The following is a 22302-nucleotide window of genomic DNA, read 5'->3' on the forward strand; positions in this document are numbered from 1 at the left end:
GATTCAAGGGTAGGTAATATTGAGTCCCATCCCCATGCCATTTTGAAAGAAGAGGATGTGGAAAGTGTATATGGTGTGGCTGTCTTTGGGAAATAGACTCAGTAAGTATTGGCAGTTATGATAAAGTATAGGAAGTCAGATTTAGATAGGCTATCTTGTTTTTGTGATACAAATTTTGATATAGTAAGTTACATGATCCCTTTTTTTCCTTAACAGAAAGTCATAAAATGTAACAGGCAGGCAATTCATAATTTTCTTTTTTTTTTAAATGTTTATTTATTTTGAGAGAGAGTGTTTGGGGGAAGGGCAGAGAGGGAGAGAAAGAATACCAAGCAGGCTCTGTGCTGCCAGGGTAGAGCCCAATGTACTGGATCTTGTGAACCATGAGATCATGACCTGATCCAAAACCAAGAGATGCTTAACCAACTGAGACACCCAGGAGCTCCCATAATTTTCTTGAACTGCCTGTTTCTTTTTTTTTTTTTTTTTTTAGTTTTTATTTATTTAAGTAATCTCTACACCCAATGTGGGACTTGAACTCACGACCCCAAGACTAACAGTGGCACGCTCCTCTGACTGAGCTAGCCAGACGCCCCTTGAAGTGCCTGTCTCTTTTAACTGGTTTAGTTTTGGCTTTTAATCTCATTGTCGGTGCCTAGAATAAGGAGCAGGGCACAAAATTATAGTCTATTCCAGCAAATGGAGGTGAGGAATGGTAGAATTTCACTCTTAAAGTTGTATATTATTAATATATCCATATAATATTAGGTATACAACTTCATACTTTTGAAGAAGGCTTGTCTTAAGTGCTTGGCACTCTTGAATTTTAGCCTTTAATAAATTTGATTATAAGTATAGAAGAGACATAATCATTCTACTAGTAAGTGGCAATTTCATAGATGAAAGGAACGTCACCCACCTGTTAGCCAAATAACAACTTACCCTGCACTATGATTACATTAGGAATCCCTGATGTGTGGGTATAATGTTTACCTACAATTTGGTAAATACTTTGAAACTTTATATAGTATACTTATTTCTACACAAAGCTTATTACCAGTTACAAAGTTAAGCTAAGTTTATAATGCTCGATTTTACCTTGTTAAATGTAACTTACAAATCTGTAGAATTTTTGTTTCCTTTTATCTCATGCCACTTTCTTCAGTCCCTAGGGAGGACCATGTTCCATTCTTTAAAAATGAGAATTATAGAATATTTGGTTTTTTTGTTAAAAAAAATTTTTTTTTTAATGTTTATTTATTTTTGAGAGAGACAGAGACAGAGTGTGAACAGGGGAGGGACAGAGAGAGGGAGACACAGAATCCAAAACTGGCTCCAGGCTCTGAGCTATCAGCCCAGAGCCTGACGTGGGGCTCGAACTCACAAGCCATGAGATCGTGACCTGAGCTGAAGTCGGACGCTTAACTGACTGAGCCACCCAGGCTCCCCGAATATTTGTTTTATAATAATTCAGATGGAAGCTATGAACCTAAGACTTCCTAAACATATAGTTTTCATCAGAGAACAAAAATAAAACCGCCTTGTTTCTTTAGAGATTAGTGAGGTTCTTTTGTGGAACCTCAATCAAGAACTTCCAGATCCTGAAAGAATTGGTTAGATGCCTTGATCATCCTTTTTTCCTATTACATTCTTTTTTTTTTTTTTTTAAGATTAAAAAAAAAAATTTTTTTTAGTGTTTTATTTTATTATTTTTGAGACAGAGAGAGACAGAGCATGAATGGGGGAGGGTCAGAGAGAGAGGCGAACACACAATCTGAACCAGGTTCCAGGCTCTGAGCTGTTAGCACAGAGCCCGACGTGGGGCTCGAACTCACAGACTGTGAGATCATGACCTGAGCTGAAGTTGGACACTCAACTGACTGAGCCACCCAGGCGCCCCTTAAGATTTTATTTTTGAGTAATCTCTATACCCAGTGTGGGGCTTAAACTCACAATCCCCATATCAAGAGTCACAGGCTCCAACTGAGCCAGCCAGGCGCCCCTTGCTACTACATTCTTTAAGTTTATGGTACCTTTTATCCTTGATGTCTCTTACTCTGTATGTAATACAGCTCTATGGTTTTTTTTAATTTTTTGTTTTTTTTTTAATTTTTTTTAAAGTAGGCTCTACACCATCAGGACCCTGAGATTATGAGTTGCATGCTGTACTGACTGAGCCAGCTAGCCGCCCGTTTTCTTACTTTTTAATGTAAAATGCCATTCATTTCATAGTTAGTAGTTCCATAATTTTAAGGACTGTTGTTGAGAACATAAACAGTCTAAAAACAATTTATAGATTGAGTAGTGGATGAAATTTTTTCCCCAAATGAGTTTTTGTGTGGAACTCCAGTGCCTGAGACATGTTCAAATGGTATTTTATTAGTATTTAGTATTTGTAATCTCAAAATTTTTACATTAATTTATAAAGTCACTCAGAACAGTATAACTTTTTAAGTAAATTTAAATTCGAAGTAGGGTTTGTGAATGTTACAAATATATGTCAGTATTCAAACAGAATTTCCTTGTTCTATTTTGGCTGCTTAGTCTTGAAAATTTGACTTGCAGATATGGGCAGCTTGTCTTTCAGTCTCCATGTACTACACTTTAGTTCTGCTGATCAAGAGCTATGAAAGGGGATTACTAGTATGGAAATTTTGTTTGAAAAACACCATTACCTAATAATTGTCTTTATATCACAAATGCAAAAGTGACTAGAACCTCAAACTTAAGCTGTAAAATTCTTAATAATTGTCTTATGTCAACCCTTTAATTTGTTATTAGCTCCCCAGGAGAGGAGAGCACATAGTAAGTAACTGGTCTTCTTGGAAGGTGTTTAATTGGGTAAGGCATAAGGGTATGATTTACAGATCTAATTTTTTATAAATGGGACATGTGGAGGCCTAAATTAAATCTATAGTACAGACCTGCAACTTTGCTAATGAATGACATATTTTATAGGAAATTCTGATGTTTTAATTTTTTTTTTGAGTGAAGAGAGTAAATTATACTTAAATTCAAATTATACACCCATATCCATTTGGGTCTCTGTTCCTAACTCTTCTTTCAAGTTAGACATTTTAGGGGCACCTGGGTGGCTCATTCGGTTGAGCGTCCAACTTCGGCTCAAGTCATGATCTCGCTGTCTGTGAGTTCAAGCCCTGCGTTGGGCTCTGTGCTGACAGCTCAGAGCCTGGAGCCTGTTTCGGATTCTGTGTCTCCCTCTCTCTCTGCCCCTCCCCCACTCATGCTTGCTCTCTCTCGCTCTCTCTCTCTCTCAAAAATAAACATTAAAAAAAATTAAAAAAAAAAATAAAGTTAGACATTTCAGTAGCCTTGTAATCAAGAGCAGGAGAAAGAAAAGGACCCAAAGATACCAAGGAGAATCCATAGTAAAATGAATTTCCTCACAGGTGAAAAGAAGACTCCTGATAAGGCTTCTCTACCCATTGGACCTCAGATTCAATTTCCAATTCAGGAATTAAACTCCAAATAAAACAAAAATATTCCAGCTCAGAAACCTACTCTTTCCAGTACATTTTAGAGAGTCATTTAAACTTTGCACCAGAACAGTGGTTCTTGAACATTTTACTTTTAAAAACTCCTTTGCTTTCTTAAGTATTTAGGAATATGAATTATATCTCAATAAACCTGTTAAAGTTATTAAAAAAAATTAAAGAGCTTTTGTTTATGTGGGTTATATTTATCAATAAACTTACAGGATTAGAAATTAAAACCAAGAACTTTAGAAACATTAAAAATAAACCAATTATATGTTTGTTTGTTTGTTTCTTTCTTTCTTTCTTTCTTTCTTTCTTTCTTTCTTTCTTTCTTTCTCTTTCACATAGGCTTCATGCCTAATGTGGGGCTTGAACTTAAGACCCTGAGGCTGGTAGTTGCATGCTCTACCAACTGAGCCAGCCAGGCACCCCTACATAGTATTTTCTTAATGTAAAATAACTTTTACTGTTAAAAAACTAGAAGAGTGATGTTGTTTTATATTTAACATCTTTAATATCTGACTTTACAGCTAGTTTTTCATATCTACTTCTGCATTCAGTCTGTTGTAGTGAATTGATTTGGTTGAACTATGTGAAGACTGGCCTCATACAGATATGTAGTTGAAAAGGAAGGAGTCTTTTAATAACCTTTTTAGATTAATTGTGTGGCTATTTGATTATACACCCAAACTTGACAGGTGATAGTTTTTTTACAATGTTTGCAATGTGGAATCTGAAACTATATCAGTGAGCTTTTCTTATTCTGTGGCATTTAGACCGTGGGCTTGTCCTCCATCTTGATAATGTAACATCCATGTATTGCTTCCTCTATTCCTGTGTTTTGTCATTAGTAATCTGCCCTTTGCTTTTTAAAGTTGGCAACCCTGATGGCTGTGGTTATGTCTACCACACAAATGTTTTGCTTGACAGTAATTTGAGTTCTCAAAGAAGGGTATATTCTTACGTGTATTGGTTGGCCCTTGAGTTCCCACAGGACATAATTTTTTTTTTAATGTTTATTTATTTTTGAGAGAGAAAGCAGAGTGTGAGCAGGGGCGGGGAGGGGCCTAGAGAGAGAGAGAGAGGGAGACACAGGCTCCAGGCTCTGAGCTGTCAGCACAGAGCCCAACACGGGGCTCGAACTCACAAACCGTGAGATCATGACCTGAGCCGAAGTCGGACGCTCAACCGACTGAGCCACCCAGGTGCCCCCAGAGGAAATAATTTTCATAATAGCAATGTAGTTTACTCTAGATGTTATGGTAGAAATGGCTGGTGTGCCGGGTAGTTTCTTAAGAGGAAAAGAGAGAAAATGTTATGTTGAAAATCCTTCCTGTCCTTCCCTAAATATTGCGTTTGAATTTCTAACATCGTGTGGGATTTTCTTTTTTTTTTTGAAACTTATGGATTATGTGTTATCACAGGGTGTGTGTGTGTGTGTGTGTCTGTCTGTCTGTTTTTGTGTATGCTTTAGTTTATGTGATTGTGCAGTATCAGACACACACTTCATGAGATAGTCTGACCTGTCTTACTTGGGTAATAGTAAAAGATCTTTTAGTCTTGCTACTCAAAATGTTGTAGTAGTAGCATCAACAAGTAGGTGCTTATTAAAAATACAGTATCTCAAAAGAAAAATACAGTTATCTCTGGTCCTACCCCAAAATTCACTAAATTGGTATCTGCACATAATAAGATCCCAGGTGATTGTTAGAATATTAAATTGAGAAGCACTGCATTAGATTATTGTAACTATCTGAATAGTAGGAGTGCTTTTTTCTGGCTTAGGTTTCCTTCCAAATACTAAGCTGCTTTTGTTCACATTTTACAGAATTAGTAGGTGTTCACTGGGAAGGAGAACTAAGTGAATGAAAAATGTTAATATGTAGGATCCTAGGAATATTACAGGATCAGGTGGAATGTCTTCTTCTAGTTCAGATTATCTTGTTATCTTACTGTTACAGGAGGAAGGACACTGTTTCTATGGGATCTATATCTAGCTCAGTGTCCTGTCAAAATAAAAAATTAACTATAACTTGTCTCTTTTGTTCTCCCACGTCAGGACTGTTGCCTTTTTGTTTTAGGAGTGGAGAAAACCATAGATTCCAGCATGGATCTAGGGCCAAAAGGGATCCTGGAGGCTTAGGATTTGGACATTTCCTAGAATTTGCAGGAGCCTAAGAGGGGCTACGCAGCAGGACTCCATTTGGCCCTGCTAGGCTTTGGGAGGCTCTGTGGTATGCTGCACATATGTGAAGGTCTCTTGAGTCTTCTAGGGCATGAGGTCTGTCCCTTACCACCTCTGCCACTGCATATGCAGCTCAGTTGCCAATGATAGACACAGTTCATATTCTTAATATCAGCATTATACTGTCTTTTTATGAGGATCTGTATCCACATGAAGGCTTGTGTTTCAGTGATACTGCACATAGACTGATTACATGATCTTCAGTGTATATGGATGTTTGCAGTTACAAGGTTCCCCTTCTATGGTAAGATTAATAAAAGTACATTAAGCACTATGTAGATAGACTGTATATTGCTAGTTGGATTTATTATGAGTCTCTTGGCCTTTGTCCAATTTAAGGAAAATTGGTTTCATTTTCAACTGAGTTTGGACTTTTCCATAAAAGCAGTACAGGTATGTGGTTAAAAGTGATACAAAAAGGTATTTATAGTGAAAGATTCTCTCCTTCTGATCCTCCATCTGCCCCTCCAAAAAAACATGGACGATGTTTTGTGTATCCTTCAAAGGAAGTTTTGCCTTAAAAAACAACAACAACAACAACAACAACAAAAGTTTTGTCTTGAGAGAACACCCATGTCTATATCTGTCTCCCTCCCCGGCCTAGGTATGGATATGGAAATTGGAGCATTACTACCCTGTGTGTTTGTGTGTGTGTGTTACACTTTGCTATACCTTAGAGATTGCATTGCAATAGATCATTGAGATTAATCTCTTTTCCTAAGATGGTTTATAATTTGAGTGTGGTTGGTTGTCCACTGAAAACTATTAATATTTTATTTGCCTTTGGTGTTAATTAGTATGGTTTATAAAAGTATGAGCTTTACAGTTAAAATGTTTTAAAATCTATGAAATCTAGGAAAATAGGTGATTGTTTCATGGGTTAAGGGCCTCATGAAACTTGAAATTTCTAGGGCCCAAATAAAAATAATGTATTTCTGTATAGAAAAAACGCCATACTCACAATTTATTCCTGCAAAAAATATGACTAAGTATTCAGATAACCAAGCTTATTTGCATTTGAGAACTTAATAGAGATTACAGAAAAATTTTTTAATATCTACACCCAATGTAGGGCTCAAACTCACAACCCTGAGATAAAGAGTTGCATGTTCTATGGATTGAACCATCCAGGTGCCCCAAGATTACAAAGTTTAGAATGAAGTTTTAAAGTTCTAATTTAGAACTTATATTGACTGGTAGATAGCCAGATGAATTTAAGCATGTGAATATTCTTTAAAGGGGAATCAGACATTTTTCATGTCTGAAGCATCCTATTAAAAAAAAAACAAACATTTTTGCTAGCTCTTTTTAAATGGGTGCATTGGATGTTAGACACTTTTTTTTTTTTTAAAGTTTATGTATTTATTTATTTCAAGAGAGAGCCCGAGCAGGAGAAGGGCAGAGGGAGATGGAGAATCTCAAGTAGGCTCCATGCTCAGCTTGCAGCCTGACGCGGGGCTCAAGCCCATAACCCTGGGATCACTACCTGAGCTGAAATCAGGAGTCTGACGCTCAACTGATTGAGCTACCCCCAGACACAAATCATTTTTACTTTAATAAGTTAAACTTTATTTTGACTCTTACATATAAGCAAATGAAGTTGTGATTATAGATAAATGTTCTTATTTTTAGGTGGTGTGTGCTGAAGTGATTGTGGTTGAAGTATCACGTTTGCAACTTGCAGATGATTGAGAAAAACAAATTACATATAGCAAGTAGGACAAAATGTAAATTAAAAAAAAAATTTATTTTAAGTGATCACTATACCCAACATGACACTTGAACTCACAACCCTGAGATCAGGAGTCGCAGGCTGTACCGACTGAGCCAGCCAGGTGTCCCCAAAATGTAAATTAAGTTCAAATTTATATAACTTTTCTGTGTCTTTGAAATTTTCTGTAGTAAAAACTTGGGAGTTGGGAACATACTCCTTAAAAGTTAATATAATTTTCATAATTTATTGGTACTTAGATTGCAAGCAGATAAATAAATAGCTTTTGATGGATTTAATGTGCAAACATTCTTACTGTTGAGCCCTCTGGTTGAAGCTACTTTCCTGTAGTCTCTGTTGGGAAGATACTGAAAAAAATTGTTTTAATGAATTGCTTTTAATTTTTTAAAAATTTTATTTTTATTTTTATTTTATTAAAAATTGTTTTTTGTTTATTTGTGAGAGAGAGAGATAGAGTGTGAGCAAGTGAGGGGCAGAGAGAGGGAGACACAGAATCTGAAGCAGGCTTCAGGCTCTGGGCTGTGTCAGCACAGAGCCCGATGCAGGGCTTGAACTTTTGAACCTTGAGATCATGACCTGAGCTGAAATAGGATGCTTAACCGACTGAGCCACCCAGGCACCCCAAAAAGATTTTATTTTTAAGTGATCTCTACATCCAGCATGGGGCTTGAACCTACAACCCTGAGATCAGGAGTCAGATGCTCTACTGACTATGCCAGCCAGCCGTCCCCTTAAATGAATTGCTTTTGAAAGGAAGGCAAAAAAGTGTTTATTAAGATGAGAAATTTTGAGCATTCAAAATTCTATTACTTTCATTTCTTTCTTTTTTTTTTTTTTTTACTTTTATTTCTACTAGTATGTAATTTTCTTAGTAAATAAAAGTGTCACTAATATGTTATACTTAGTTTAGTGAATAAAAAATAAAAAAAGATTGGCTTTTTCAGTCCTTTTTTTGTGGATAGAGATTAGCAAAAAAAAAAATTGAGGTCTAGAAAAAGACATTTTATTTGGACTTTGGTAAAATTGGAGAAACTTTTTATTGCACTCAGTTTTCTCTCTTCTGCTTGTTTATTTAGAAGGGAAAATATTGCACAATTTCCCAACTTTTTTGAGTTGGAGAGAAGTAGGATATGACAGCAGTTGTATTCTTAGATTAGTGAATAGAGGAAATGATTATGGATTAACAAGTGATTTGCAGAATTGTAAACATACTCTTGGTTCTGAATTATTTATAGCTGGACACTATAACTCTATTACTTTATTGTGCTTCTCAGAGCTATGCAAGGGCTGAAATTTGAGGAGCTATACGTATGGGGTGTGTGTGTATGTGTGTGTGTGTGTGTGTGTGTGTGTGTGTGTGTGTTTGCTTTGCTTTGCTTTCTGTAGGTTATAGTATTGAGTTCATGTCTGCCAAAAGTTACTTAAATTATCCCATATCTGGTTTTGAGGTACCAGCATTTCTTTTTTTTTTGCCTTGATTTGCACTTTATTGCCAACTAAATGATTTCAAAGTAGTGTTGTTTTCTAATAGAAAATATGGTTTAGTATGCTTTGTATGGAGCAGAATGTCAAGTAGTAATCTTAATTAAGTATAAGATCATATTCATGTTAGTGAATTTCTAGGAATAACACAGCCTTTTTTCTTCTTTTGTAGCATAAGCAGTACTATAATGGATGTAGACAGCACAATTTCCAGTGGGCGTTCAACTCCAGCAATGATGAATGGACAAGGAAGCACTACTTCTTCAAGCAAAAATATTGCCTATAATTGTTGTTGGGACCAGTGCCAGGCTTGCTTCAACTCTAGTCCAGATCTGGCAGATCACATCCGTTCCATACATGTAGATGGTCAGCGAGGAGGGGTTGGTTTTGTCATTTCTTTTTTTCACTCCCTGTTTTTATTAGTTTTATTAATTTGTAATCGCTAGCTAGGTTTTTTTTTTTTTTTTAAAGTAATTTGAGATTGTTTTTACACAGGCTTTATTTTTTTCAATTTTTTTTCATTTATTTCCCACATAACTTGAAAGGATCAAATGAACATATGTGTTGGATTTTAATTTGCTCTTAGAAGAGATTAGACTTTCTAAAATACAGTGCGAAGAAATTCAGTTTTCTAAAATACAACAGTAATATTAGACTTTCTACAGGATTAGTATAAACAGTTCTGTTAAATGACGGCTTGCAGTCATTATTTGTGAATGAGAATTGATCATCTTTTCCCAGGTCTTAACAGAGCTGGCTTAGATAGGAAGTTCTGGTTAGTGAGTATTGACCTATACCTTTTTAGGAATAAATTTAATTGTGTCAGTCTATATAATTTTTATTGGATAGTGCTTTAAGAGCTAAGCAAATTAGGTGAGTCAAAGTGTAATGGATCAAAGTATTATAATGTTACTTACAACTTTTTTCAATTTTATCTAGGTTTGTCTTGAATAGTTAACCACACTTTAGTGCACTTTCCAGAAATTAATGTCACATTGTTAAGTACAGATAATCTTTAGGCCACATATTTCCTATCAGCTTGCCATCACTGTTGAGATCTACTGATACTAAAATGGTTTAGGATCATTATGGTTTAAGTGAGTGGGTAGCTGTTTCCAAGGTTGCATTGATAGTTAGATTGCATTGATCTTTTTTAAAAACATGCAACCATATAAGCATCTCTCACATTGTAACCAGTGGTATTTGTGCATTGAAATCTTTTAAGAAATCTTTGCCTTTGTCACAGTATGTTGTAATGTATCAGCAATTTTTTGATTATTGAAATTTGATGAGTAAACATTTGTCTTACTAGATTTGAATTTTGTGATGTCTAGGTAGACAACAGATAGTGTATTAAAGAAATTTGCCCATCATATGGTATTTTCACCGCTTAACCCAACCCAGCTCAGTGGTTAGGTTACTTTTGTAACAGTCTTTTTTCCCTTCTTACATATATCAGATTTTTATTGTGAGCTATGTTAACCAAGTTGGTTTCCTAGTTATTATAGAGTTGTTTTTTGTGAGCCAGTGCTTGATATCATTCGGTATATATCACTAAGTCTTTTGAGCCATGGCATGATGCTTTTTTAGTCACTTGATTTAGCAACTATATATAGGATCATGAACTATGTAGAAGGTTACTGAGCTTCGTGTAGTAGGTGTGGGAAAATCTCACATTTCTAAGTCTTAGATCTTACACATTGAGGAGTTGGTACATAGCCTTATGAGAATGTTTTCAGCTCTTGAAGGATCTACAGAAGAAATCGAGGTGCAGACTGAATCTATCATGTAGTCACGGCAGCTATATTTACCTTATGTCATAGAGCAAGGCATGAAGTCTTGGTATTTCTACAATAAGTATAAACTTGTTGAAATGACCCCCCCCCCCCCCCGTGTCATTTCTCAAATACTTACTCATAAAATTACTTTATTAAAAATAGGATTCTCTGGCTAATTTTAAGCTTAATGCTGTTTTGACCACAGAAAGGAGGCCTGATCTTTGAAGGACATTAATTGCTAAACTACAAATGTTAGAGAATAGAGAAAATACACTCAGATTATTTTTACATATCAGTCATTGGCCTATAGATCAAGCTTTCAGTCTGTATACCGATGTATGAACGAAACTTTGAAAACTTTGTACAACTATGTAACAGGAAATCTTGATCTGGTTTTGTGCTTAAAATAGAGTGGATGTTGGTTGGGACATCTTTTTTTTTTTTTTTTTTTTTTTTTTTTTTTATGGCCTCTTTGAAGGGAACTTTAAAAAAAAAGTGTTTTTAAGTGTAGAGTTCATTGACGTTAAGTACGTTTATATTGTTGTACAACCATCATCACTGTCTATCTCCAGAATTGTTTAATATCTCAAACTGACATCTGTACCCATTCAACAATAATTCCCCATTCCTCCCTTTCCTCAGCACCCCAGTTCTACTTTCTGTCTTCATGACTTTGTTCTAGGTACCTCATACACCTGGAAAACAGCTGATTTTCATAACATAATTTTTTTTTAGATTTCTTATCTCTTCTTTCTACCCCAAGTGTTAAACTGTCTTAATGGAACAGAAGCAAATGAGGAAAAAATTGGTAACTCTAGAGGACTTTATGCTTCTACTTATTAAAAGTTGACGGTTTTATTGGAGTAGTATGTTAGCAAGATCTGAATACTATATTATATTAATTCCTGTTCTTTTTCTCATCCCACTCTAAGCTTCACCCTGGGAAAACAAAACCATCCTATAATAGCTTAGAAACTTCTCTCTCCCCCCATCCCCCCTTTAAGCTTTTTATGTTTCCATGTCACATGGACTTTAATTATATTTGGAGGCTGAAATTGGGTAGAGTTTGGGTCTTCATTGACCTTTTCATATATCAAAGTGGGTAGATTCTTCTATTTCAAAAGTTAAGCTAACCACTTAAACACCAGATTGTGAGTGTACCTTTTTTTTTTTAATTTTTAAAAAATACCTTTTTTTTTTTTTAATTTTTTTTTTTTCAACGTTTTTTTTATTTATTTTTGGGACAGAGAGAGACAGAGCATGAACAGGGGAGGGGCAGAGAGAGAGGGAGACACAGAATCGGAAACAGGCTCCAGGCTCCGAGCCATCAGCCCAGAGCCTGACGCGGGGCTCGAACTCACAGACCGCGAGATCGTGACCTGGCTGAAGTCGGACGCTTAACCGACTGCGCCACCCAGGCGCCCCTAAAAAATACCTTTTTAAAAAAATGTTTATTATTTTTGAGAGAGAGACAGCATGAGTGGGGGAGGGGCAGAGAGAGAGGGAGACAGAATCCGAAGCAGGCTCTAGGGTCCTAGCTGTTAGCACAGAGCCTGATGTGGGGTTCAAACTCACAAACTGCAAGATCATGACCTGAGCTGAAGTCGTATGCTTAACTGACTGAGCCACCTAGCTACCCCAATTTTTCTTTCTTTCTTTCTTTCTTTCTTTCTTTCTTTCTTTCTTTCTTTCTTTCTTTTTTCTTGCTTTCTTGCTTTCTTTCATGTTTATTTTTGAGAGAGAGCGTGCGTGAGTGAATATGCCTTTTAAGGAAGACTCATGAAAGTACTTTTTCCTATTTAAAATACTAAAAGACGCAAAACATTTTTAAACTTTTTTTCGTTAGGTATAATAGAATCGGGTTCTGGGGTCATACTTCTGTGCATGATTGGATTTCAAAAACTAGAATGAGGTATTTTATTAATCACATTTCAAATCCCAGTGTCCTATTCATATACACTGAAGTCTTGGTAAGCAGGAAACTTTGTCTTCTAGGATTTCTGTGGTTTAGTAATATCCATTAGTGTTGTGTTCTTTCCGTCTTAACTATTTCTTATTAAAAAAAAAAAAAAAAACAGATTTGCCAGAAAGAAACCTGTTTGTGTTTCTTGATGCACGAGTTATTTTACACGTGTCATTTTATTAAGTTCATTTTTGTGTATGTTCTTTGGTGTGTTTGAGGGCAGAGGGCCTGAAGGAGATTTCGGGGAAGGGATGGTAGGGTATTATTCAAAGGCTTGAATAAGATCAGTTACCTTTATACGTTACATAAAATGACACTCAGGGTTAAATTGGAATGAGACTAGAAAGTGAAATCAATCTTAGGAGGTCACTTTGAGTTTTGATTGCCTATCTGATGGCTTCTAAAACATGCATGAAATTGGTCATAGATTTTGTAATAAAGGAAAAATACTTAATTCTTGTAATTTGAGTGTTCTATTAAATATTTTTGTCCTCTGTTTTATTAAATATCTTTTAGCAGAGAAAATTGAAAATGTTCATTTAATGTGGCTAAAAATAATAGGATATAAAATGATAGCTGTTGTTTTAGATCTTGGAAGAACAAACTGATTAGAAACAATAATTACATGTAAAAAATATTTTATTTCTCTTTTGTTCGCATTTTGTAAAAGAGTGAGCTGGGTTTTTTCTAAGTAATATTAAAGCTTGGGGTGCCTGGGTAGCTCAATCAGTTAAGCATCCGACTTCGGCTCAAGTCATGACCTCACAGTTCATGGGTTCAAGCCTCGCGTTGGGCTCTGTGCTGATAGCTTGGAGCCTAGACCCTCTTCAGATTCTATGTCTCCCTTTCTCTCTGCCCCCCACCCTCAAAAATAAAATAAAACATTAAACAAAAAAAGAAATGAAAGTTTAAGGGATCCATAAAAATCATCCAATCCCTTCCTGACTTTAGATGGTATTATCTCTTGCTTTATACAAAATCTTTTTGTATTATTTTACTGCAAAAGGAATCTAATTCCTTAGTAAAGCCAGCCCCTTCCCCCACTCCTGCATGTAAATTATATTGCCTTCTGGCTCTATTTAGAATATATTTGGCTGATTTTAATTTACCTTACTACTAACTGAATTTTCCTTATGCATACTTAGATTCTGTCAGGTTACATTGCATTTTTTTTGCAGTAGATTTTACAATTTACTTACAGAAAATTTTAATGGATCATTTGCACACTTTAGTGTGAAATGTTAGTGACCAGATAAGTACAAGTATCTTTATACTGTCACACAAGCTGTCAAAGGTGTAGGCCGTGAATAAATTCAGAAAACTACGTTGCTGCATTTGGTCAAAGAAATTGATGAAAGTGAAGAACACTTAACACTACCCTTGGTTCTCAGGTTTGTACCAGTCTTTTTCATTTTGGGCATTTTGGAGGAGTTGCCTTAAAGTTGACAGTTTGAATGAGTGAGGATTTCTAAAGGACTTCTCAACAGAAAGCCCAAACCTATAAAATTGAAATTTTAGACCTCTACATCTTTAGTTGGGTCATTGTAAATTTGAAGATTCTTTGGTAGTCCAAAAATATTCTGATTTAATTTAATTTAATTTAATTTAATTTAATTTAGTTTAGTTTTGTTTGAGAGAGAGCCAGGGAGGGATGGGGGTTGGGGGAGAAGGAGGGGAGAGAGCGAGAGGGAGAAAGAAAGAAAGAAAGAAAGAATCCAAAACAGGCTACACGCCCAGCATGGAGCCTGATGTGGGTATCCCTGAGTTGAAATCAGGGAGTCGATCGCTTAACTGACCAAGCCACCCAGCCACGTCCACAAATATTCTTTTAATAACTGTGTGTTTTGATTTGATTTTTAAAGATAGTTTGGCAGAAAAATTTATTTGGTGGCAGTTATTTTGAAAAGGGGCCTCCAGTGTCTAATATAAACCCAATTTTTCTGTTAAATAGTTTAGAGTATCATTTTGCATTTTCATTGTATTTTGGAGTTAGTGAATGTGTGCTCGTAGTGTCTGTTTGATGAGAAAGGAAATAGACGCATAAAGAAGTGATTCTTCCAGGATTACAAAGCTGCAAAGTATGAAAGCTCTGTATACAATTCAGGTCATTTACTGTGTGCTATTTTTGTTACATCTAATAACCTAATATAAGTCTGTCTATTATGAGAGACTAGACTATGTACCTATATGTCTCAGTATTCTGATTAATATAGCTAGATCTTAATTCATTTTTTTTTTAGAACTTAATTCATCTTAAGGTATTATAGAGGAAGCATCATAGATTTTATGCTTGAATAATTCCTTTCACATTTGGATTAGATTCCTGTGGTGTTTGGTTTTCAGAGTTAATTTTTACAATGAAGAAGTTTCTAAAAATTGATTATGAGAATGTTTTTCACATATTGTGCATCTAAAAACTCTCAAGTTTGAAGAAAGACCCTTCTGTCAGATTTTAACTCTTTATCAAAGGGTGTCCTAACATAGATTAGGGAAAGAAATTCAGCTTTTAACAGTTTTGTGATTTTTGTGGATCCATGGTGTGGAGTTTTAGTGCCTGTTTTGTCTTTGTGCAAGTTTAGTGCTTCCTCTCCCCCTCTCTCCAAACCCAAAAATTATTTTCTAAATATTTCACCCCAGTATAGCTAAATATAGTTAGCTTTGGTCTTTTTACACTTACTTCCATTTCCTATAAAATTCATTAGGTTGAAGGTTATGGTTTTTCTTTGAACCTGAAGGTGTTGCTCTAATAGTGTTACTAGACATTATTTCATCTAGAGTCTGGACCATAACTACTCATCTTGAAGGCTATTATCTGGTGGAATTACAGTCTGCCATTGTCTCCATATGTGTGTTTATTTCTAGGAAAAAAAATTGCTAGTCAGAGATTGTTGTTTCTTTCACATATAGTGGTTGGCTAATGTAAGGGGCAGTGTTTGAATATTTATCTTCTTGTTTCTTTGAGAGTAACTCAGCTTAAGAGTTAAGACGATAGAATTCTTCACTGTTTTAAAAATTATTACATAAATGATGGTAGATTTGTTTCAAGTTACTTTAATGCATCTCTCTTTATGTGGTATGGCTTGTGAGAGAATTTTAAATCAATCTCTGATTCCTATTTATTGCTTGAACATTTAAGACTCAGAGTTGTCAGTAAGGAAGTTGATAGCACTACTGATTATCTGCATGTGATTATTAAACATTGAATTAATTTCCACAACACAATTCATGTAGTTTTGAAAACATTTTTTCCTTTTTTTGGATTCATTTTAAAAAGTAGCTTTGAATTCTGGGAACTTGTGGAATCATTTTATAAACACAAACTAGGGTCAAGGATTTTAAATATGAAGGAGGAAATGTTTTGATTTCTGTGTCTGTTTAATTGAAAGAAATGAGCCAATCTGTAGAGGAATCAGGATACATGATAACTCTATAAACAGTCATATCAAACAGCAATAGCAGTATTGCCTTGTTAGACCTATCTAATATAAAATGACTTTGGTTTTGAGTAAAAATTCAGTTATTTTAGACTGTTGATTTTTCTAGGCTTTAAAAAAAGTTTATTTTAAACTGTTTAATGATGCTTCATTTCTGCATGTATCTTCATTCTATTCTACATGTAGTATGTAATAGTCTTGAAAGTATGGCTCTATTTATAATTACTCTTCCCTTAGAAAAGAACAGAGCTTATATATAAGTGGCTCTTTGAAGGCTATAACTACAGTGGATTCAGACTTCTTTTACTGGTGTTGGGAAGCAATTTTAAATGTTCAGTTTGATGGAAATACAATCAGTTAGAAACTTGATATGTCACTAGTAAGAAGATGATAAAGATTAGATTGTTAGTTGTTAGACTGGTATTTTCCAAACCCAGTCATACTCAATTACCTGAATCCAAGAATGTGGATCTGTTATGATAAACAGCTTATGCCCATTGCTTTTACAACTGTATTAATTTAACATTTTGTATTAGATTTTGTTTCATAAGATAATGGGAAATAATTTTTAAAGAATAGAATAGTATAAAAATAAGTATTAGCATGCATATGAGAATAAGGAATCTAGAGCAGAAAATTTTAACTTAGTAATTTAATTACTATACTCATTTTCTGACATTCATCTTCAGAGATTAATATTTGAGTATTTTGATTTATTTTCATTATTTCTTTATACCGTTATATTTTCCTGTCATAAATAATACATGTTAGTTCCCTCATGCAGTAAATACAAAATAATGGTGTATAGTTCTGGTTCCAAGGCTATATTGTTAATATTTTGTATTTTTCCTTCTGAGTGACACTTTGGGATTGGTTTTTCAGTCCTCATTGAGGGAATCGGACAGCAGCCTTAAGGGGAAAGGATTGACACTGTGCTTTTCATACTGGAAGTTCAGAAGTTTATGCTAAGCATTTTGATTGACTCCTACATTAATGGCTCTTTCTGTCAGTTAAAGACTTGCAGCATGTTCATTTGAACTTACAAGGAATAAAACTGTTGAAATAAGTGATGAAAATTATTATGGCTCTTCTTTTAACAGGTATTTGTTTGCTTATGGAAAGGTTGTAAAGTATATAACACTCCATCAACCAGTCAGAGTTGGTTACAGAGGCATATGCTGACACACAGTGGAGACAAACCTTTTAAGGTAAGTAAGTATATGTGAGTTGTTTTTAACTTTTAGTTGATGTATTTCTTTTAAAAAATTTTTTTAAACGTTTATTTATTATTGAAGGACAGAGAGAATCAGAGCGTGAGCAGGGGAGGGGCAGAGGGAGAGGGAGACAGAATCTGAAGCAGGTTCCAGGCTCTGAGCTGTCAGCACAGAGCCCGACGCGGGGCTCGAACTCACAAACTGCGAGATCATAACCTGAGCCGAAGTCGGACGCTTAACCGACTGAGCCACCCAGGTGCCCCTGGTTGATGTATTTCCTAATGGGCATATTTTTGCCCTTCTAGCAATGTTTAAAAATATTCCTGTAGATACATGGAATTTAAAAAAGTGATGGAGGTAAAGATAATTTAATCCAATTTGTAAAATTTGGAGAACAGAAAAAAGTCACTGTGGAGGGTGGATTGAGAATAGCTAATGGGCAGACCTGTTTGAATGCATGTCTTTAAAATTGGTGGCTTTTAATACCTTGTGATGTGTGTTTTCATTGCTATAGGTTTCAGCCTTTTTATTAGCAAACAACACTGATTATTAATAATTCCAAAAAGTGAAATTGTACAACGTTAAGGGAATTGATTGCTTTCACTCAGGTTTGAGGTCATGTTACTGAGTTTACTTGTAAATTACTGTGTCAAATGGATGTATTCTGAAAAATTGTATGAAGAACCAGTTCTGTAAAAACCGTTTTTCCATTTATCTTCATTAAAAATTAAACAAAATATTTTGGTTTGTAATTATGGAAAGCATATACCATAGAGGTTAAAAGTTTGTGTTTAGAAAACTTTAATAGCTGTTAAACCCATAATTTACTGGTATGTAAATACCGTGCCAGAAACGTCCCCTGGGTTTCATTAGAGAAGGAGGTAATTCTTATGGAGCTGCTTTTTAAAAAAATTAGTTTATTTTGAAAAGACAATCTTTAACAAGTTAAAAAAATTTTTTTTTAAAAATTTTTAATGTTTAATTTTGAGAGAGAGAGAGACACACACACACACACACACACACACACACACACACACACACACACAGTGCCAGCAGGGGAGGGGCAGAGAGAGGAGACACAGAATCAGAAGCAGGCTTCAGGCTTTAAGCTGTCAGCACAGACCCCAGTGCGAGGCTCAAACTCAGGCACCATGAGATTATGAGCTGAGCTAATGTCAGACTCTCAACCAACTGGGCCACCAGGCGCCCCAAGTTAAAAAAAATTTTTAAGGAAATTATTTACGTAGAGAAATCTTGCTCCCTTTTCTTCTTTCCTTCTTCCCTCTTCCTCAAATATGTAACCACTGTTACTAGTTTCTAGTGAATTCTTCTAGTATTTCTTTATGAACCAATATATGTAGTTTCATTCTTCTTTCTTACACAAAATCCAGTAAACTATATACTGTCTGTACTTTATTTCTAACTATCTTTTTTTAAATGTTGGTTGGTTGGTTGATTTTGAGAGAGAGAGAGAGCGTGCACAAGCAGGGGAGGGTCAGACAGAGAATCCCAAGCAGTCTCTACACTGTCAGTGCAGAGCTGTATGCAGGGCTCAAACTCAGGAACCGCGAGATCATGACATGAGCGGAAATTAAGTCGGATGCTTAACCGACTGAGCTACCCAGGCACCCCTGTCATTTTTTTTTTTTTTTAATGATTTTATTTTTAAGTAATCTCCATACCCAGTGTGGGACTCAAACTCAAATCTCTGAAATCAGAAGTCGCATGCTCTACTGACTGTGCCAGCCAGGCACCCCATATACCTTATTATTTTTTTCTTTAATCAACCTTTTATTTTATAGCAGTTTTAGATATACAGTAATATTACAAGGATTATAAAGTTCCCTTATACCCTATGCCAAGTTTCTCCCACTGTTAACCTCTTTCTTGCATGTATGTGTACCTTGCTTTTTAAACTTACTGTATTCTAGAGATCTTTCTATATTTGCTCCTAGAGAGTATTCTTTCAGTTTATTTAACCAAATTTGTATAGACACTTGGGTTATTTCTAGTCTTTGGCTATTATAAATAGTGCTGAAGTGATAAATCTTGGAACATACGTGTCATTTTGTACATGTGTAAATATATAGGGAGGAAGAATTCCCCGAAGTGACATGAGTGGGTGGATCAAAGGCTATATAAGCATTGATGATTTTGATAAATCTTGCCAAATTGCCCTCCTTAGGGTTTGTGTCCTCATGATCATTGTTAGACGTCTGCCTTCTCAGTAGCTGTGCTAGGATAAGAAGGTGTTCTCAAACTTTTGGATTTTTGCCAATCTAATAGGTTAGAAATTCCATCGTTGTGTAGGTTTTTTTCTTGTTTTCATCCTAATGTAGTTTTAATTTACTTCTCTTTAATTATGAGGAAGTTTGGGTATCCTTTTTTTCTTTTTCTTTTTTCTTTTTTAATGTTTATTTTTGAGAGAAACAGAGGATGAACAGGATAGTGGCAAAGAGAGAGGGTGACACAGAATGCGAAGCAGGCTCTAGGCTCTGAGCTGTCAGCACAGAGCCCGATGTGGGGCTCGAACCCACTAGCTGTGAGATCATGACCTGAGACGAAGTCAGACGCTTAACCGACTGAGTCACCCAGGCGCCCCTGGTTATCTATTCTTATGTTTAACTATTCGGGTTTATTTTTCTTTCTTTTTAATTTTGTCTATTTACTTTAAAAAATTTTTTTAATTTTTATTAAGCAAGCTCTGTGCTCAGCATGGGGCTTGAACTCATGATACTGAGGTCAAGAGTCTAATGCTCTACTGACTGAGGCAGCCAGGAGCCCCTCTTTATTCTTTTTTAAATAAATGATCTCATTGACCTTTCTGTTGGCATGTGGGCCTTATAACTTTAACACCCTAGTCTTTCTTGGGGTCTTACTATAGATTCTACCCCTGGTATGTTCTGGAAGTGTATGATCTGGGACAGTTTTTAAACTTCCCATTAAGATGTAGCTAGTAAGAATAGTTACCTCATAGAGCCATACAGTATGTATCCAATAAACATAAGAGATTATTGTTGTTAAAGTGAAAGAATCATTTACTTTTTTACTGTATTTCTATATGTTTTTCTTTAAGGCAGCAATCCTCCTGGTTGATTGTGATGTGCAGATTGATTTCAAAGCCTGTCAAATGCTTTTTTCTCCCAGATCCTCCTTTTAGAAACTGTAGAAGATTCCCATTGGAGAGGGGGAATGAAGTTGTCTTTAAAAGATAAAAGTTGGGGTGCCTGGGTGGCTCAGTCAGTTAAGTGTCTGACTTTGGCTCAGGTCATGATCTTGCTGTTCGTGAGTTCAAGCCCCACCTCAGGCTCTGTGCTGACAGCTCAGAGCCTGGAGCTTGCTTCAGACTCTGTGTCTCCTTCTCCCTCTACCCCTCCCACCACATATATTTTTCTCTCTCTCCCTCAAAATAAATAAACATTAAAAAAAAAAAAAAAGCCAGAAGTTAAGGAGTATGAATTAGTGAGGCATTGTTCTGTAAGTCATAGGAATCATTTAAATTCAGAAAGTTGATATCTATAGTACATGGCAGTGTGCTAGGCACTTTGGAAGCAAGGTGAATAAGATCTAAATTTAAGTAATGAAATGTTTTACGTGTTTTAATAGTTGACGTATGAAAGGTTCTATGGAAACTTAGATTAGGTATCAATTAAATACTATAATAGGGACTGTGGAGGAATAGTAGAAGGTAAGTGGGAGTCAGCTATAGAAAGAAGGTCATGAGGTGATGATGTTTGAGGTGAGTCTTTTTTTTTTTTTTTAAAGTTTTTACTTATAATGTATAATAAAGTGTCTTAAGTATACTTAAGTGTTCAACAGTGTAAAGATATGTTTTATATGTGTGTATGTACCTGTGATGTATGCACCTGTGTCACCACCACCCTGATGAAAAATATTTTTTAATAAAATGGAATTTCTTTAATGACCCTTTCCAATCTATTCTTCTCCTGTCCTCTGTTTTTCCCCACAGGCCATATTATGATTTTCCAGTCTATTCTGTCCTCTGTTATTCTCCTCAGGCCATATTAGATTTCTGTCATCTGGTTTCGTTCTGGCTGTACCAGTTTATTTATTTACATTTTAAATGGTTATTTATTTTTGAGAGAGAGAGGGAGGTGGAGAATCCCAAGCAGGTGCTACACTGCCAGTGAGGAGCCTGACACAGGACTTGATCCCATGAACCATGAGATCACGACCTGAGCCAAGATCAAGAGAAGGATGCTCAACCGACTGAGCTACACGGGCACCCCAGAATAGGGCATTTTTAGCTTTGGAAATGACAAACTCTTCTCCAAATTGGTCATATTATTTACATTTCCACCAGCAGTGACTTAGAGTTTTTAGTTGCTCTATCTTATATTATCAAATGTCTTTTAATTTTAGCTATTCTGGTGGATATATAAGTGGTATCTCATTTTTGCTTTCATTTTTATTTCCCCAGTGAATAATGATGAGCACATTTTCATGTGCTTATGGCTATTTGAATTTCCTGTTTTGGGGAAGTGCCTATTTGAACCCATAAACCATGAGATCATGACCTCAGCCAGAGTCAGATGACTTAACTGACTGAGCCACCCAGGCGCCCCTATTGTATAAATTTTTATATATTTTGGATATAAGTTCTTTGTCAGTTATATGCACATCCCTTCTGTGTTTGGTTTCCTAATGAGATCTTTTGAAAAAGGTTTTTAAATTTCAATGAAATCTATCAGCTTTTTTTTTCAATATATGAAGTTTATTGTCAGATTGGTTTCCTTACAACACCTAGTGCTCATCCCAAAAGGTGCCCTCCTCAATACCCATCACCCACCCTCCCCTCCCTCCCACCCCCCATCAACCCTCAGTTTGTTCTCAGTTTTTAACAGTCTCTTATGCTTTGGCTCTCTTCCACTCTAACCTCTTTTTTTTTTTTTTTCCTTCCCCTCCCCCATGGGTTTCTGTTAAGTTTCTCAGGATC

General features: G+C 35.6%; 1 protein-coding gene across 4 annotated transcripts in view; it reads left to right on the plus strand.

Annotated features, from left to right (window-relative positions):
- The window catches only part of AEBP2 (AE binding protein 2), a 92824-nt gene that overhangs the window by 13216 nt on the left and 57306 nt on the right, over positions 1-22302 (plus strand). For all 4 annotated transcript variants that reach the window (XM_042945935.1, XM_042945936.1, XM_042945938.1 and 1 more), the window contains exons 2-3: positions 9129-9336; positions 17232-17339. In XM_042945935.1, coding sequence (XP_042801869.1) covers positions 9129-9336; positions 17232-17339 — 316 coding nt within the window. The remainder of the gene's footprint in view (positions 1-9128; positions 9337-17231; positions 17340-22302) is intronic.

The sequence above is a fragment of the Panthera leo genome, chromosome B4 (genome assembly GCF_018350215.1).
Source record: "Panthera leo isolate Ple1 chromosome B4, P.leo_Ple1_pat1.1, whole genome shotgun sequence".
In the NCBI taxonomy this organism is placed as follows: domain Eukaryota; kingdom Metazoa; phylum Chordata; class Mammalia; order Carnivora; family Felidae; genus Panthera; species Panthera leo.